We start from the raw sequence: 17,888 nt of genomic DNA, 5'->3' as shown, positions 1-17,888 counted from the left end.
AACAGGACAAGCACATGAGTGAAGGGAGTTTAAGCAGATGCCCAATAAGAATAGGCAAAGAACTTCCAGCAGAGAAAGAGAAGCCAACTGTTGTGAAATAAAAGTAGCAGCAAGGTGTCAGAGATGTGATGGAAACAAAATGTTGTATGTTTGTTATTGGCCCCACAAGCTTAAAAAAATATATAAATGTCACTGGAAGATGAAATTGTCACCAAAGCAGATACTAACTATAAAGGGCATGACCAAATTTTTATTGGATGAAAGAATATAACTGTTAAAGATCAATACTATTGTCTCAAAAAGTTTCAAATCACATCCTCGGATCTAGGAATTCCTCAAAGATATGTTAGTGAAAAATACTTAAAGACTTTCCTACATGCATTTGGAAACTGGGAATATGAATAGTGAACAAAAGAATACGTTACTTTAAGTGTCAGTTAACATAATAAATGAATATAATTTCTAGTTTATGATCCATATCTATATGCCTTACACCATGCCAAGTACTTTTATCTCTTTAGGTTGATAAAATGCCAGGAAATAAATTATCTTATCAGTCAATTTTGCAGATAAGCAATCTAAGACATGCATAGTGAAGTGACGTCACCAAGGTCACATAACTAGAAAATGACAAAGCCACCCTAGCTGGTTTGGCTCAATGATTAAAGGGTTGGCCCTCGGACTGAAGGGTCCTGGGTTCAGTTCTGGCCAAGGGCACAAACCTCAGTTGCACACTTGATCCCTGGTCCCAGTCAGGCAAGTGCAGGAGGCAACCAATCAAGGTGTCTCTCTCACATTGATGTTTTTCTCTCTCTCTCTGAAAAGCAATGGCAAAAATATCCTTGGGTGAGGATTTTTAAAAAAGAAGAAATGACAAAGCCATTGCTGGGCAGCTTGACACCAGAGTTCAGGCTTTCCCAATTTTTTTCCTTTAACAGCAACACATAAAATATGAGGAAAATGCATATAATTTTTAGCTACAGGTATGCTATAATTTTTTAAAAGACTAAGCATAAAATATTCAGAGTTCTAATTTCTAATGATTTAAAGTTTACAGTAAGATCTTACTTAAAATGTGGTGCTAACAATGTAATCATACTTTACTTAATAAGTTAGAATCAATATAACAGGAATCGAAAAATCTCTTTAATCTTCCAGGCTAAGGACATTCAGAAAACTAGTAAAAATGATCACGTAGTAAGACTAGGAGTGAGGATGCTTGGATTCGGGTCAGAGAAACCTGTAAAGGACTGATGAAAAAAATACCGTATTTACCGTATGTGGCAAAGACTTACAAAATTCCCCTCGGCTTCTTCAGTAACCTCACACATAGATGATAACTTAGAGAGCATAACATTTTCAGTACAAAAGAAGAGAAACAGAGAAACACAGAGAGCCATTCTATAGCAGTTAAATTGTAGCCTCTGGGGTCAGAATCTCTTGGCTTTGCCTCAGCTCTGCCATTTTCTAGCGGTGCAATCTTGGGCAAGTTACTTAGTTGCTTTGTGCCTCCACTCCCCCTCTGTAAAGAGGGAGAGTAAGAGTACTTACTTCAAAGGGGTGCTATGAAGAGTAAATGAGTCAATAGTATAAGTACTTAGCACAAGATCTGACACATAGATATGTTACTATTACTACACATATTGCGTATATATAGTAAGAGGGAGAGAGAGAGAGGGTGGGAGATGGGTGGATCTAAACTACCAAGGAGAGTTAAGTGCAGGTTATTTGGTGACTAAACCACCAATCCAGGGGAGAGAACTTATGTTTTGGTTATACGGGGATAACCTAAATGTATCCCAGATGAATCCGGACAAGGTTTCATTTTGCCAGGCACTGACAGGGACATACAATATATCCTATGGCTATATTTAGGACATGGGATATATATAACCCTAAACTCATGGGAGAGGGGGCCAAACCCTCTAGAATAATAATAAACCCTCTATCTGTGTTATGACACTGAGAAAAGATGTCCTAAGTAAGAATTATTAATGACCTCCCCCTGCCTCTCCTCCCTTTCCAAACATTTTTACAGGACCAGTGGGATTTGCTGGCGTTTCCAAACTTCTTCCCAGGAAGTCTGAAATGGGTACTGCTAGGAGTTGCTGTATAATTACTTAGTCGATTCCCTCTAAGGAGCTTACTCTAAGAAGTGAAGAAAGCAGATTAACCATTTGAATACATGTCACGGCCCATCCACAAGCCCTCCCCTCTCTCCACCATAAATGGGGGCTTCCACACTCCCCACCCCTCAACCCCAAAATGTGATCCAGGAAAATCAATTTTTGCTGTGGCTAATCCTGCAACAATAGGGGTTTCATTTTCATTGTGGGGCAATTAAGTTGTCCAACGAGAAGGAACAGGAGGGGAAATGGGGAGAGGGGACTCTCTCATCCCCACAGACAGATTAGTCCGGGTGGAGGCAGTAGCGTCCGCCGTCTGGGGGTCGGTCACACGCGGCTCCCGGCTGCTCCCTAGCAACGCAAAGCCAGGGGGAGAGCGCGCGGCGCCCGCGCCCCCTCCCGGCCCTTCCCATTCATCCCCGGCGTGCGCGCTCTCCCTCCCTCCCCCCCCCTTCCCCTCTATCCCTTGGTCTTCAAGCTCTCTCTCCCCTTCTCCCCATTATGCTCTCTACTTGCTTGTCTTCTCTCTCCTCTTCCCCTCTGGCTGTTTGTTTTCTCTTCACTTCTTCCTCCCTCTTTCTCCGCCTCTGCTTCTGCAAAAATGTCAGCTGTCCGACAACTTGAGAGAAGTTTAAGGCGCTCAAACCATAAACTTTCTCCATTGGAGCCCTCAAAACTCCGGCGGCGCAGACGCGCCCCATTCATCCACACAAAAGCTCCCACCACCCTGCAGGAAAGGAAAACCCTTCCAGAGGAGGCTCCGGCGTATCAGCCGCGCTCGCAGCCAATCCCACCTCCCCGCCTTATCTGGGCTCGCGAATGACCTGTATCAAAATGCGGTCTCTTGGGGGGTCACCGCGGGACCAAGTTTCTCTGGCGAAAGGAGGGGGTGCTCCAGCCCGCAGCCTGGGCGCGCGAAGCGATCTCCCCGGCGGGGCGCTGCAGGTGGAGCGCCGCACGACGCGGCGCCGGGGACCGCTCAGCCCCGCGCTGAATAAATCCGCGGCGGGAGCGGGCTGCGCACTCCCGCGGGAGACCCTCGTTCTCCCCGGTCCAACCTCCAAGTGCTTTCGCCAAGGGTCGGGACAAACTCCCGTGGGAACAAAGACGGGGTTCCCGAGAGGTGCGCTGTCACCCAAACCACAGGGGCTGCTTTCTCAAGTTTGTGGCTGCTCAGTTCCAGGGCAGGCAAAGGAGGGGCGCTCCCGCTCGCCCCTCACTGGGCAACCTGAGCGCCCCAGGGGGAGCCGCTCCGGCGCCGCCGCCCAGTTCTGGCCCCTGCCGGGCCTCGCTCCCCTCCGCCCGCCCGCCGCCGCCGGGGAGTCCAGCGCTCGGCGCAGAGCTCCGCCCGGCGGGCGCTTACCTTGGCCACTGGCCGGCACCAGGCTGGCGGCGAAAACCAGCAGCAGCGCGCACGCCACTGCCGCCGCCCCGCGCTCCATCCCGCCGACGGCCGGGGGCCTCGGCCTCGCCGTTCCTTCCCGGGGAGGTGGGCGCGCGTCGCACTCAGCGGCTGCGGCGCCTCCGCTCGCGGGCGCTCCGTCAGACCCGCACCTCGGCGGGCTTCTGGTAGGGGAAAGCTGGCCCGCCCAAGGCGTCCCGTTTTTCTACCCGCGCCAGTCCCCACCCTCCAGACAGAGCATAAAGCCCTTTAGACCCGACCGCCCCGGAACTAGCATGCGGGAATCCAGCGGGGCAGGCCCCCTGCCGCCCGGCCCGCCCCCTGCACTTTGCAGCGCTGGGCGGAGTGGGGACTCGAACACACGCGCGCGCACTCGCACAGTCGCACACCCTCCTCGCTGTCAAACGGACGCCGTCTCACACGCGCACTCACGGGCGCGCACTCACACTCCTCGGTCACGCACCCGTGCACGCACACTTCACAGCTACACACGTCCACTCATGCGCGCGCGGACTCCTCTCAGTCACACACTCACACGCGAAGACACACTGACACACTTACGCGAGGGCACGAGCCGCTCCGCAAGATTTTCCTCCGCACGGAAGTCGGCTAAGCTGTCCACCGAAAAATGTGCCACCGACACGGTCTTAGGGAAAAAAGAGAAGGGAAGGGGCCTAGAGCCTGCTGGGGCCCTTCTCCAGTCTGCCATCCCCAGGTCCTCTCGGACACCCCGGCTTCCCCCAGGAAGCTGAGGCGCTGAGATGGGGTGCCCTGTTTTTTATTAGTTTTGGAGGGGGGGGTGGCTCAGCGTTGCGGAGGAGGCCGGATCCTTGTCGGCTTTTCCGGAGCACCACGTCTGCAGGTGCCACAGCGAGAGAGCGCTTCTTACAAGTCTGCTCGTTTTAAAGCGCAGTGAAAGACATGAACGACTCTTCCATCGATCGTGCTGGTGCCCCTGGGAGGTAAAGGAGGAACACAAGGGGTTCAGAGAAACCCGAGGCTCCCTTTTGGGGGGCTGCATTAGACTGGCTGGCGGAGGGGGAGGGTGGCCCCCAAGGGCACTGCGAGTGAACATTATTACACCCACCCTCCGAGCATCGTCCTCAGCTGCTGTGTGACACCAGAGGCGGCAGGAAAAAAGGGGGGTTGGTGCAAACGAGTTCCTGGCCCTGGGAGCCCTGTGTGAGGAGGGGGTGTTTCCCGGCCTAGGATCACCCCAGAATCTCTGGCCCCGGTCCCTAGACCAACTCCGCATGGGGGCCCCAGGCACTGGGTCGCGGTCCAAAGAGGCAGGGGCCCTTTCTGTCCGCCGGGGCGGCAGCCCTGTTTCCACGAAATCCCCGGGCAGGGTCCTCCGTCTCACCCTCCCCACGGGCAAGAGCTGCCACTTAATGCCACCCTTTCTCCCCAGGGCACCGCCCACCTGGGCCCTGCTGTTCCCGGCAGTGCGCATCGAGTACCTTCCGTGGGCTTTAGAGGTTGGTGACGCTTTGGGGAGCTGGGGGGGGGGGGGCGGTGATAGGAATTACTTTTGAAAGGCACAAAGAAAGAGGGAGAAATAGACACAAAGAGAAAACTAAGACTTAAAAGGAGTAGGGCTAATTTAACTGGCTGGACTCTGACAGCATATTGGGGTTCTTGCCAATGTAACTGTAACAAACAGCATCTATGCGTAAGATGTTAATAAAAAGTTGACATGTCAAAGTCAAAAAAAAAAAAAAAGAGTCGGGTGTTAAGAAAGGGCGGGAGAGAGTTCGTGGCTGTCTTTTCCAGATTTCTGAATTTGGAAGCCCAGAGTTTTCTGCCCAGAGTCACTGGCACGTTGCTTGCCGCCCAGCCCAGTTTGTTGCTGTGCAGCTGGGAGCAGGAGGCAGGGCTGGGGACCCCAGGGTAGTGGGGGCCGGGACGGGAGGGGGACGAGTCGGGAGGGAGGAGGGAAACTGCGAGGGGGCGAGAAGCTGCGCTTTGGTCTCCGCGGGTGATTTATGCCGGTTCCGGGCGGCCGGGGCGATGGTACGAGACCGCGCCGGGGTCAGGCCAATGGGACGCCCGCGGGGGCCGCTGCATAGTCAATGAGCGCCCCGCACCGCGGGCTGCAAAGGGCGGCGCCGGGCCCGCGTGGGTGCCGCACGCGCGGAAGTGGGGGTCCTCCCAGGCCCCGCGTGGGCGCGTGAGGGGGCGCGGGCGCGGGCTCGTGTGCGCGCGCGCGCGCGTGTCCTTTCACTACAGCAGCCGGGGCTGCAAACATTCCTTTCTGCACTGAAGGGTTTTCCTCATTGTTGCTGTCTTTGTGCTCCTGTGTTGCCAACTTACTGGAATTCCTGACGTGGTTGCACAGCGGGGCTCGGGCCCGCGGGAGCCGGCTGCGCCTGAGCGCAGGGCCGCCCCGCCGCTAATCCCAGAGTAACGCGGGAGCCGGAGGGGGAGGGAGCCCCAGGGAGCGAGCAGATGCAGGTTGGGGCGAGAGGCGGCTGCCGGCGAGGACCGTCGTTTCCAGCACTGTGTATGTAAACTCACACACCCATGCCCTTTTCCACGGGAAAACACTTTTTTCCCCTCAAACTCGTACCATTGGAAACGGGCATCTTCTGCAGCCCGCGCCACGCGCGGGTTTGTCTCCGGTGTCTAACACGTGAGAATGCTAGTTGCTGTATTTGGAAGATTAAACCCAAGGACCAGCATCTGAAAAAGCCCAGGTTAACGCGGTTGTGATGTAAGCCGGCATTGTTTCTATGTAATGCAAAAGTATAATTTATTTTCCACATTTCTCTCTACATATGTGTATATAAGACTTGGCAGAATGGTTAACCAAAGGAGAGAGGAAAGTGCTGAACGTGAAATTGATTCTAAACAAATCATGTCAATTGACTTCCTTGATATAATTTTGATTGTATTATTTTACTTATGCGTTTCAACACCAAATTACTGGAAATATTTCCAGAGCATTTTTCCTATCCTGAACCAATTTCTGCTTTCTGCAATGGTGATGAAGTTGTAAAATCTCCTTGAGTAAAATCCAACTTCAATTTTCTATTAATTCTACCCAGATTTATCTCCTGAGTGCCATGGAATCAACTGCCCACTGAATGGCTCTAATCCAATGTGCCTAAAACCACAAACAACATGATGGAGCCTGAACCATAGACCTGCAAGTGTTCCTTATTTCAGCAAGAGGCACCATCATCCACCACGGAGGCCAAGGCCTTACTTGTCATTCTGACTCTTCCCTCTTTTGCTCGCCCCTGTATGCAATCAATCATGAAATTCTGTTAACTCAGATTCCGTAATCCACTCATTTCTCTCTCAAACCCACCTACTTCTCTCAACCTCACTACCTGCAGCCACCAACCTCTCTCATCTGAGTTACGGCAAGAGCCTTTCAACGGGCTGCTAGCTGTCAATTTTGTGTGCCCCGTCCCCTGCCCCCTCACCCCTTCTGTGCGTCTATTTTCCTTTCTTCAAGCAAATGATCCAAAGTGATATTTCCATCAGACTAGTGCTTTCAAATAAAACTCGTTACCCATTAGGGGGTTGTGCAATCAATTTAGTAGGTAAGACAGAATTATTTTCAAATGAAGCAGAATAGAAACTAAAAAGACTTTCATATGGAAAGGATATGTATTGCTTCACTAAACTCTCGTTTCAGATATATGTACATATATGTGTGTCACCATGTAAAAAATATTTCTTCTTATCCACCCTGGTCACACACAAAATAGTTTGAATGCCCTGGACCGTGTGGCTCAGTTGAGCACCATCCCATGCACCAAAAGTCAAGGTGTTCAATTCCCCATCAGGGCACCTGCCAGGTTGCAGGCTGGATCCCCAGTAGGGGGCATGCAGAAGGCCGCCCATTGATGCTTCCCCCTCTCTCTCTCAATTAAAATCAATAAAAACATGTTTTGAAAAAAAGTTTGAAGTATCTCCCCACAAATTACTTATTAATTAAAAGAGTGCTCTTTGCAGCCAGCGCCAAGCCATGGGTATCCCTCGGGACAACTGGCACAAGCACTGCAAGACTGGGGACGAGAAAGTCCTACCAGAAGAAGCAAAATATAAGCAAGGACGCCCTGCTGACAACACTAAGGCCCCTGCCAAACGTCCACAGCCCGTGTGCATGCCGGGAGGCAACAGGAAGCTCAGCGCCTTGAGGCTGGGCATGGGCAACTTCTCCTGGGGCTCAGAGTACTGTACGTGCAAAACAAGGATTACTAGTGTTAACTACAGCTCATCCAACAACACACTGGCCCACTCCAAGACCCTAGTAAAGAGCTGCATTGTGCTCATGGGCAGCCCACCGTTCCCAGGAGTCCCACGATGCGCTGCCTCTGGGCCGCAAGAAGGGGACCAAGCCGACTCCTGAGGAGGAAGAGATTTTAAACAAAAAAAACAATCAAAGAAAAGTCAGAAAAAATATGATGAAAGGAGAAAGAATGCCAAAGTCAGCAGTTTCCTAGAGAAGCAGTTCCAGCAAGGCAAGCTTTTTACTTCATCGCTCCAAAACCAGGCCAATGTGGCCGAGTGGAGGGCTATGTGCTGCAGGGCAAGGAGCTGGAGTTCTAGCTGAGGAAAATCAAGGCTCAGAAAGGCAAATAAATTCCCCTCCCTCCTATCTTAGATCATGTAATAAGGGTGCTTATTGTTCTAAAAAAAATAAAATAAAAAGAGAAACTGGCAAATGTTTTAATAGGCTTAATTATTATTTAGGTATGGGAAGGTCAACAAATCAGGAGACAGCTGCCATTGAAAAGATAGTTTATTATACTCACAGGTCCCAAGAGAGGGAATACAGGTGACACCTTTGGGGGTCACACAGGGAACCACTGAAGTCTTCACTCTGGGAGAGAAAGGGGGGAACTGTGGACAAGCGCCTCTGCTGTGGTTTCAGAGGGAAGGGACACGCAGACAGGGTAAGCAGGTTTCGGATTGGCTAACTTATATTTGAAAACCACTCCCTGGAGAGAACTCTCACGGGGAGACATGGAGGGAGGCAGGAGGCCAAGGCAAGGGGACCCGGGCATATTGTCAGGTTGCCCAGAACAAGGTGTGTCCAGCATATGCACATAGGGCAGGTGTTAAAGCATCAAGATTTCAGAAATGTGGTAAACTCAACAGATAACCACATGGTATTACTGACAAAAATGCATAACCTGAATCTAATCATGAGAAAGCATTAGACAATCATAAATGGAGGGTCATTCTATAAATAATCAGCCTGTATTCTTCAAAAATGGCAAGGTCATGAAAGACAGGAAGGCTGAAAAACTTTTTAGAGATGAGACAACTAAATGTAACACATGGCCTTGAGTTGGACTTGGACTGGGGGAAATATAGCTCTAAAGACATTTTGGGGGAAATAAGTAGCATTTCACTATGGACTGTAGCTTGGATAATAGTGTCAGAATGTTAAATTGTCTGGTATTGGTTATAAGAGAATATCCTTGTTCCTAGGAAATACTATTTAGGGGTTCAGGAACATGACTTTTGCAATCTGTTCTCAAGTAATTTGGGGAATGTGTGTTAGGAAGAGGGGAAAGCAAATGGGCAGAGTATGTGGGAGTTTCTTACAACTTTTCTGTGAGTTTGAAATTATATTAAAATAAAAATTTTTTTTTAAGTTTATGAAATTTGCATTAAGTCGTAAGTTCCCCAAGAATAGTTCCTCTTCCATGTCCCAGTGTTTGCTCCTATTATTCCCATTGCCTCGAACATTTCTTCCCCTCCTAAAGCTTCTCTTCATCTAGTTAACTCCTATTCAACTTTCCAGTCTCATCTGAAATATCTCTTCTTCCAGGAAGCCTTCCCTAACTCCCCATACTGACTTAGAGGCCCTTCTTCTTTTAATGTAAGTGCAGTGTTTTATTTGCTACACATCTACTGAAAGAAATGTTATTTCTATTATATAACGTTCACGGAGAAGTGGCCTCCCTCCCTCCCTCTGTCTCTCTGCTTCTTTCCTCTCCTCTGCCTCTTTCCTTCTCTCTCACCCACAAAGACATACATATTGTTTCACTGTTTTCTTTCTTTATTAATCCTTGCCCATGAATATGTTTTTATTGATTTTAGAGAGAGGAAGAAAGAGACATCAATGTGAAAGAAATGTGGATTGGGCTGCCTCCCATATGCAACCTAACCGGGGGTCGAACCCGCAACCTTTTAGTGTACAGGACAACACTCCAACCAACTGAGCCACACTGGGTAGGGCTGTTTCATTATTTTCTGAATTCAACTAATATTTTACCAGGTTTGAGTAATTGTTCAAAAATTACATCATTACAGTGAATTGCATAATATGCTTCTGAAAGCAATAAGCAGGGAAGAGGGTTAGTACCTGTTAACCTAAAATCAAGTGAAAGGCGAGAGTGGTCTACTTTTCGGTGCCTCAGGAACGTGCCCCACAGGGTTCTCAAAGTGAGCAGCCAGCCCCAGGGCCTGCTCATTATATTCCGGGGTTTTATTCATTTCTCCTTTCAATTTGCGCATGAACCCAAGGATGCTCAGGCTTTCTTCATCTAGTTCATTTCTCTGAAGCTTCTTTAAAGCCTATTTCTCCAAAGAAATGAGACTTTTGTCCTTTACAAATGATATCCCTCCCATTTCTATTGCTTTTTTTTTTTTTTAATATATCTTTATTGATTTCAGAGAGAGGAAAGGAGAGGGAGAGAGAGAGATAGAAACATCATGACGAGAGTCATCCATCGGCTGCCTCCTGCATGCCCCCTACTGGGGATGGAGCCCGAAACCAGGGCACGTGCCCTGACCGGGAATCGAACCGTGGTCTCCCAGAGCATAGGTCGATGCTCAGCCCCTGAGCCACGCCGGCAGGGGTATGCATAACTTTTTTACAAGCATCTTCAGCTTTTCTGTAGTTGCCTGCTTCTATGTACATTATCTGCTAGAATTATATAAGCAATGTCAAGTGTGGATGTTTGTTCCAGAGCAAGTTTAAAAGGAGATACGGCTAATTTTGACATTCTGTGAGCATTTTCTCTAGTCTGTCCTCTAGACTGCCAGTTTGTAGCTTTCCATATTTGAAAAACTTGTGATCACCCAGGCCAGGTATATCAGTTGGTTGGAGTGTCATCCAGTACACCAAGGTTCTGTGTTCGATCCCTGTTCAAGACATATACAAGAATCAACCAATGAATGTATAAATGAGTGGAACAATTGGATGTCTTTCTCTTTTTCCCTTCCTTCCTCTGTCTAAAATCAATAAATAAAAATTTTTAAAAAGAAAAACGTGTATTCTATAGCAAAGCCCTATCTGATAATGCAGGAAGACAGAGGGGGGCATTGCCTGCAAGGCCGTTTTTAAGAGCCGAAGAGCTTTGTCCAGGAGTCTTTCCTTTGGTAAAACTTGGCCGCATGTTGAAAGACGTAGGTCTGCTAGGACTTGTTCAGTGCTTCTTCAATGTACTTTTCTCCTTCGGCTTCTTGTCCTACATCCTGAAGCTTCAGGGTGAGGAGAGCCTTAATATATGCATCTTCTGGATTTAGCCTGATGGCCTTTGTTAGGGGTTGCAAAGAAAGTCGCACTAATCTGTGATGCTTTGTTAAAGCTGTCCAGACCATAGGTGGTGATCACATACCCAATGCTGAATTCAGGGTTTTCAGGGTCCACTTCCAGAGCCCTGCCCTATTCATAATTCTTTCCTCCACATTTCAGCGAGGCCCACCATTCTTCCTCATAGTCCACCTCAGGACACTTCATTCTATAGCAGGACGGACTGGCAAGCTTCCCGAGAGTTCTCCACCTTCTCCAGGTGAATCTGGGCTTCTGCCAGCCTGCCCAGGTGATAACACAGCCAGGCATCACTGCCCTGGGTAACCAGCCTCTCATGTCTGATTGGTTGGCATGTTCTCCTTGGATTAAATCAGCTTCTTTCAAGTTCTCCGGGGCTTCCTCATTCTGGCCTTTCAGGTGTTTCACACAGGCCAGTAGGCTCTGTATTCCCACATAGCATTTGGTGTCTAGGAACTCAATCTCACCAAAGACCCTGTTTTCTAATTCAGACATTTCAGTGTCATCAATTAGCAAAATGTAAAGTGACACCTCAACTGCTCCAGCCAATCTTTGACCTGATCTTCATCAGCATTCTCACTTATAGTTGCTATGAGTTAAGCAGCAGTTCTGCAGTGTTTTTTTTAGCTGGATGAGCTCCTCTGAGATCTGGCCGGCCAGGAGGCCCTTCTATATGCCCTCATGGCTCTCTTTATTTCCCTCAGCCCAATCCTGTCACACTATGGCCTTTACAAAGCTTCTCCCTCTGCTTTCAGAATAATTTGGGGAAGTCATGCTGACCATAACAATCACTTGGTTATAACACTCCAATAGTTTTCCCATTATTCCTGGAATAAAATTCAAAAGTGTTAGCATGGTCTATGAGCTCTTGCACAATCCAGCCCATGGCCATCCTTTGAATCTCATATGACAGTCTAGCCACACTGTCCTCCACTTGGTTTCTCAAACACTTTTCCAGCATTGAGGGTAAGATTAGGGGAGAGATAGGCAAAGGTTCATGAAACTGCCTAAATTCCTGACCATGCTCTAAGTCTACTTCCTAACCTAGTATATCTTACCAATAATCCTCCTTTTGCTTGAGCAAGCTTATGTGGATCTCTGCCCCTTGCAAAACAGAGCCAGGCTCAAACCATCAAAAAAGTGCCCAAAGACATCAAGGTATCCCACCGACCAGACTGCTCCAATATGCTTCTGATGTAATAACAATGCAACCCAAAAGGGAGGAACATTTATGGGTATTTATGACCCACCTCCCTTTTTTTGCTTTTTTTAAACAACTTTTGACTTGTCAGCCTCATGACCAGGTAGCTCCTGCGTCATAAGTCAGCTGCCTGTCCTTGGCACGTGGTCAGGGCCAGAACCTAAAGGGACAATCAGTTCAGCAGCCATGTTTTCCACACCAAAAGGGGGACACCAGGTATAATATGATAGGGGAATCCTCCTGATGTGCAAATATAGTCATATGAAAAGTCTTGGCAGAGGTTTAAAGAAACTACAGGAAATCAAACAAGTCTCACTGATTGAAAAAAAGCTCAATAAAATTAGGACTTTCCTGACATTTTTAGGACTGAAAGATATGATCACAGGAATCCCTGGGAACCAGGTGCTCCTAAGGCAGGTATAAACTCTGCATTTAGTTTCTGGCACTGCAGTCAAATCAGACCTTCCAAGATGCAATTTATCCTGAGGAGATCTTGAGATCTTGAGTACTATGGAATGCATCCTCAGGGTATTTTAAACTTTTAACTTTCCCTTAGCAGTACTTGCCTTTAGGGCCTACAATTAACTTTACAACCTGAGTTTTAAAAGGATCAGCATTTCTCTGTTTCATGGGGGCATTTGTCAATATTGGGAGAACTTTTCGGTTGTTGGGTGGGGAGGGGGGATTCTATTGTCATCTAGAGGGTAGAGACCAGGGATGCTGCTAAACATCCTACAACGAATAGGACAACCCACCACCACAAGGAACTATCTGCCATCAAACTTCACTAGTTCAAGGTCAAAATCCCTGGGAGAGCACAATCAAATGGTTTGTGACAACAAAATCTTTACATTGGATTTCAGGCCTTTAGATCAAGAACAGAATTATAAAATCCAATTTAAAACCATTTCTGCTAATTTCATTTTTCTAATAACTGGATAATCCAGTGGACAAAGGACTATAATTCCATAGGTCAGAGTCCCGTCAAGAGAAACAGACATTAAGATGAGGCATGCCAAGGCCCTGACCTAGTAGCTCAGTTGGCCAGAGTGTTGTCCCAATACGCCAACGTTGCAGGTTCGATCCCCGGTCAGGGCACTTACAAGAATCAACAAATAGATGTGTACGTGTGTGTCTCTCTCTAAAATCAATCAAAAAAATTAAAAAAAAAAAAAAAAAAAAAGATAAGGCATGCCAAGAAGAATCTAAAAATGGAGAAAATGCATATCTGTTCTCACACCTCAGTGACAGTTATGTAAATGCAAACTGAACAAGACAAGTGCTTCTTTCCCCTCTTGTCTCTAGTTGACCAACTGCTATTTTTTCCTCAAGCCTCAGATCAAATGTTTTCCCCTTTGTGGTAAAATCTCCTCCACCTTTCCCAGAGGCCTCTTACTTTTCCGTAATCCCATCCCACCAAACATTAACCTTTATTAGGATACTCACCACACAGTATAAATTTTTTGTTTACATTCGTATCTCCAATAAACTTTGTACTTTTTGAACTCTTTTTTAAATAAACTTTTAAATTATAGAATAGATTTACTTAAAAATTGCAAAGATAGTACAAAGAGCTCCTACATATCCCGCACACATTTTAGCATATTATTAACAATTTATATTAGGATGGTACATTTATAACCATTAGTCATTATTGATACACTGTTATGAACTAAAATCCATATTTTATTCACATTTCCTTAGTTTTACCTAATGTTCCTCTTCTGATCCCAAATCCCATCCAGAACACCACACTGCATGTAGGCTCCTCTTGGTTGCCGTAGCTGCTCAGACATTGTTTTTGTTTTTGGTGACTTTGACTGTTTTGAGAAGTACTGGTCAGGTATTTTGTATAACACCCCTCAATCGGGATTTGTCTGATATTTTCTCATGATTACACTGGGGTTATGGGTCTTGAGGGCAAGACTACAGAGATAAAGGGCCATTCTCCTCACATTATACCATCAGCATGATTTATGTTGATATTAATCTTGATCACCTGACTGAAGTAGTGTTTGTCAGGTTTCTTCTCCACAGCAGTCATTGCTTTTCCCTTTTTCATTCTGTACTCTTTATAAGGAAGTTGTTATGCACAGCCCACACTTAAGGAGTAGGAAGTTTTATACCCCACCTCCTGAGGGTTTGAGTGAGGGAATGCTTCTGCATGGATAGATTTAACCCTTTACCCCTACTTATTTACTTATTCAATAACTTATTTATGTCAATATGGAATAATGGATATTTATTTTATAGTCTGGGTTATAATTCAATACTACTTAATTTATTGCTCAAGTGAATCTAGCTTTGGCATTAGGAGGTCTTTCAGTTGGTTCCTAAGTCCCTTTGTCATACACCCTTGGGGTGGGGGGGGTTGTTTTTGTCTTTGTTTTAAGCACTTCCTTGCTTCTGGCACTACAAGATGTTTCAGGTTCATCTGGTATATTCCTACCAAAAGGTGTAACCATTCCTCCTCCTTGGTGGCCCAAATTCCAGTGTTTATCTCACCAGCGCCATACTACCAAAAGCTTTGATTAATCTTTTAACATCTTAGCATTCGCTTCACATTAGGCATCAGAGTTCAATGCAGTTTACAAATTGGAAATGCCTTGAGGGGAAAAGTAGCAGAGAATTCCTGGCTTACCTCCATGTCTTCCCTTTCTTTCTTGGATCTTGGTCTCTCAACTGCTAGATGTCTTGTTGCTCTCCAATGCCTTTAAAGAGTTGTTTTATATTTTAAATTTTTTGGTACAGTTGTGACTATTCTCTGATACTACACCAAAACTTAAAAAATTGTAGTTTCTTCAAGGTTAATTACAGTACGGATCTGAAACCATATCAATGAACTTTTTGGTATATTGTATATATACCAAATGAACTTTTTGGTATATCTTCAGGTATATTGGTCTATTACCTTGAGTGGATTTTGTAATAATATTCACTGGTCACTCGGAGGAAACTATTAATTCACTGTCTGTAGTTTTTCTAAAAGCTGATATATTTTATTATGGAATTTTTAAATTATGTTGGCAAATATCACCACAAAACCCATCCAAAGAAAGTCTTTAAGTACTGTTAAGCTATCAAGCTCCTGTCCCAGATACAAGTTTTCCAAAATTCCAATTTTCCAATTGAAAGCATAGTATGTTCTACTTAATGATTGCAGGGTACCTTACTATTACAGGAACTTCTTTAATAACAAATACAGTCCAAAAAGAATATATTGTAAGGGAACATTTGGATGATATATTACAAACAGTTTAAATAAAAATGTAGCAATACTTCAAAATTTGTATATTTTATCAACATAAAGGTGACAACTTTATAAAAATAATGTTTAAGTCTAGAAATATCTTAACCTGAAAGGCAAATTAAGTTAAATAAGAAAGTTTTTAAAATTAGGATAAAAATAAAAATACAACCTACCATTAACAATGTTTAGGAGGCTGATTAACAGACCTGCACTGATTCTGCTGCCATCCGATTTCACTGACCATGGGAATTGTAAGTTGATGGAACACTTTGACCAGTAGCTTCAAATTTCATTCTTTAAAACTGATTTACTACTTATGTGACTCTTTATAATCAAAATCCTTACTACTTATCAAATTGGAAAATTGGAGTCCTGGCCAGGTGGCTCAGTTGGTTGGAGCATCCTCCCATGCACCAAAAGGTTGCGGGTTCAATGCTCGGCCAGGGCACGTACCTAGGTTTCTGGCTCTATCCCTAGTCAGGGCAAGTAGGGGAGGCAACCGATGGATATTTCTCTCTCACATCGATGTTTCTTTCTCTCTTTCTCTCTCTCTAAAAATCAATTTTTTAAAAAAACATGTCCTCGGGTGAGGATTTAAAAAAAAAAAAAAAACAGAAAAAGAAAATTGGAGGTGCTAGAAGAGAGACCTGCAACTTCTTTTCTTCCAGCACAGTCCCTTCCAGGAGGCGAATGAGACAAGGGTATTGCTGTGCCCGAGTGCCTTTGCCGCGCTGCCTCAGAGTGAGCTGGTTTTCACCTGGGCTCCTGTCCTCGCCAACCAGTCGTGGGAAGTCTTTTCCTTGTTGTCCCTTTTTGTTTGTATAGTTATGTTGCTCAATAGTTAGATAAGTGCCCCAGTTACAACAGAAAATAAAAAGTATGAGAACTATGACCTTACAAATTAAAATTTAAAAAACAACTTTATTTGCCTTTCAAATGGTCCTTGAAGGATAGCAAAGGTTTCAATAAGTGATAATTCAGAAAAGAAGATTGTTAACAAAGGGAAGAGTTTGCACAGAAAAAGAAGAACAGGTATAAGCTGGAAGTGGCTCTGGGGACAAGACACTCTAAAAAAGGAATTATTGGAAGCAAAGAATGTGAATGCCCCAGGAGTGGTCCCCTCTTTATTACATGACACAAGTCATTAATACCCACAAACATCAAATGTTAAATATAGTAGCACTTTAATTCTTAACACTCTCCTCTGGAATTCGGTGTATAGCAAAAACTATTAGAGCAAAATGTGTTAAGAAATTATGTAGTCTGAGAAACAGGAGACACTTGATTGAACTGGTCAGTAGCCACACTATTGGTGTTCTGAATAAAATGGACATGAACTTGTATGATTTTGTTCTTGGATGTGTGTCACTTTACCCAAAAATGCCCCAACAGTTTTTTGGTTTGTTTGGGGTTTTTTTAATATATTTTATTGATTTCAGAGAGAGAAAGGGAGAGGGAAAGAGAGACAGAAACATCAATGATGAGAGAGTCATTGATGGGCTGCCTCCTGCACGCCCCTGACCGGGGATCGAGCCCGCAACCCGGGCATGTGCCCCGACTGGGAATCGAACCACAATCTCCTGGATCAAAGATCGATGCTCAACCACTGAGCCACATCCCGCCGGGCTGCCCCAGCAGTTTTTAACTATATTTTAATATGTCAAGTCTACATCCGTATGTCTGGCGGTTTAAAAGACAGTTAACAAAAATGTGCCAGTCTCCAGAAATCCTCTATGACTGCCAAAGTAGATGACCTGTGTCAGTAATCCAAAGGTCCTGGGCCCCCTGGATTGACAGACACTAAGTAGTCAATTTTTTACCCCTTTGCAAAGGTGTTTTCTTAGTTAAGAACCTTCCCAGATTGTCATCTCTTGGGAAAAGCGAAGTTCCAACCCCTGGACCCTGAGATGATTAAGGTAACTGTTTTACTTGACCGACCGTGCGGGAGGTTAAAAAAGGAACTGTTTCGCTCTTGCTGCTGCCTTCGAACACTTTCAGAGTGTAAGGTGTGTCGTAAGCAAGCTGGGCTGGGAGGGCAACGCTGCACAGGGAAGCCTTGCTGATGTTACCGAACGACAGACAGTATTTTCAGCAAGTTCCCCCTCCAGAGCCTCCCAGTGATAAAGCCAATGAGCCTACACAGGCAACCATCATAATTAAGAGCTACATTGCCTGAGTTCAAATCCCAGCTCTTACTCTCCGAGCTATGTAATTTCTGCAACACAGCCTTGACTGGTAACCTCCCAGTGAACCACTCTTTACCTGCAAAATGGGACTAATAATAGGGTTTGTCCCATACAGTTTTTGTGAGGATTAGTGTTCAGTAAGTCTCAGTTATTATTATTGATGGGTCCAATTTGTAAGTCCTCTAGAACAACAAGAGGCCT

The 17,888-nt window shown here is 45.7% G+C and overlaps 1 protein-coding gene and 2 pseudogenes across 1 annotated transcript in view; 1 reads left to right on the top strand and 2 right to left on the bottom strand.

The window, feature by feature from the left end:
* The window catches only part of LRP2 (LDL receptor related protein 2), a 181,232-nt gene extending 177,649 nt beyond the window's left edge, over nt 1-3,583 (bottom strand). Inside the window, exon 1 of the mRNA XM_087819423.1 lies at nt 3,490-3,583. Coding sequence (XP_087675549.1) covers nt 3,490-3,568 — 79 coding nt within the window. The 5' untranslated portion in view covers nt 3,569-3,583. The remainder of the gene's footprint in view (nt 1-3,489) is intronic.
* Nucleotides 3,584-7,507: 3,924 nt separating this feature from the next.
* Nucleotides 7,508-8,124, top strand: LOC107523993 (small ribosomal subunit protein eS8 pseudogene; annotated as a pseudogene).
* A 1,749-nt stretch (nt 8,125-9,873) lies between these two features.
* On the bottom strand, nt 9,874-14,313 carry LOC107546331 (antiviral innate immune response effector IFIT1-like; annotated as a pseudogene).
* Between the last annotated feature and the right edge of the window lie 3,575 nt (nt 14,314-17,888).

This window comes from Miniopterus natalensis, chromosome 8 (genome assembly GCF_054644295.1).
Source record: "Miniopterus natalensis isolate mMinNat1 chromosome 8, mMinNat1.hap1, whole genome shotgun sequence".
Classification (NCBI taxonomy): Eukaryota; Metazoa; Chordata; class Mammalia; order Chiroptera; family Miniopteridae; genus Miniopterus; species Miniopterus natalensis.
The sequence above is the reverse complement of the archived record's forward strand: the minus strand, read 5'-3'. Positions and strand labels throughout refer to the sequence as shown.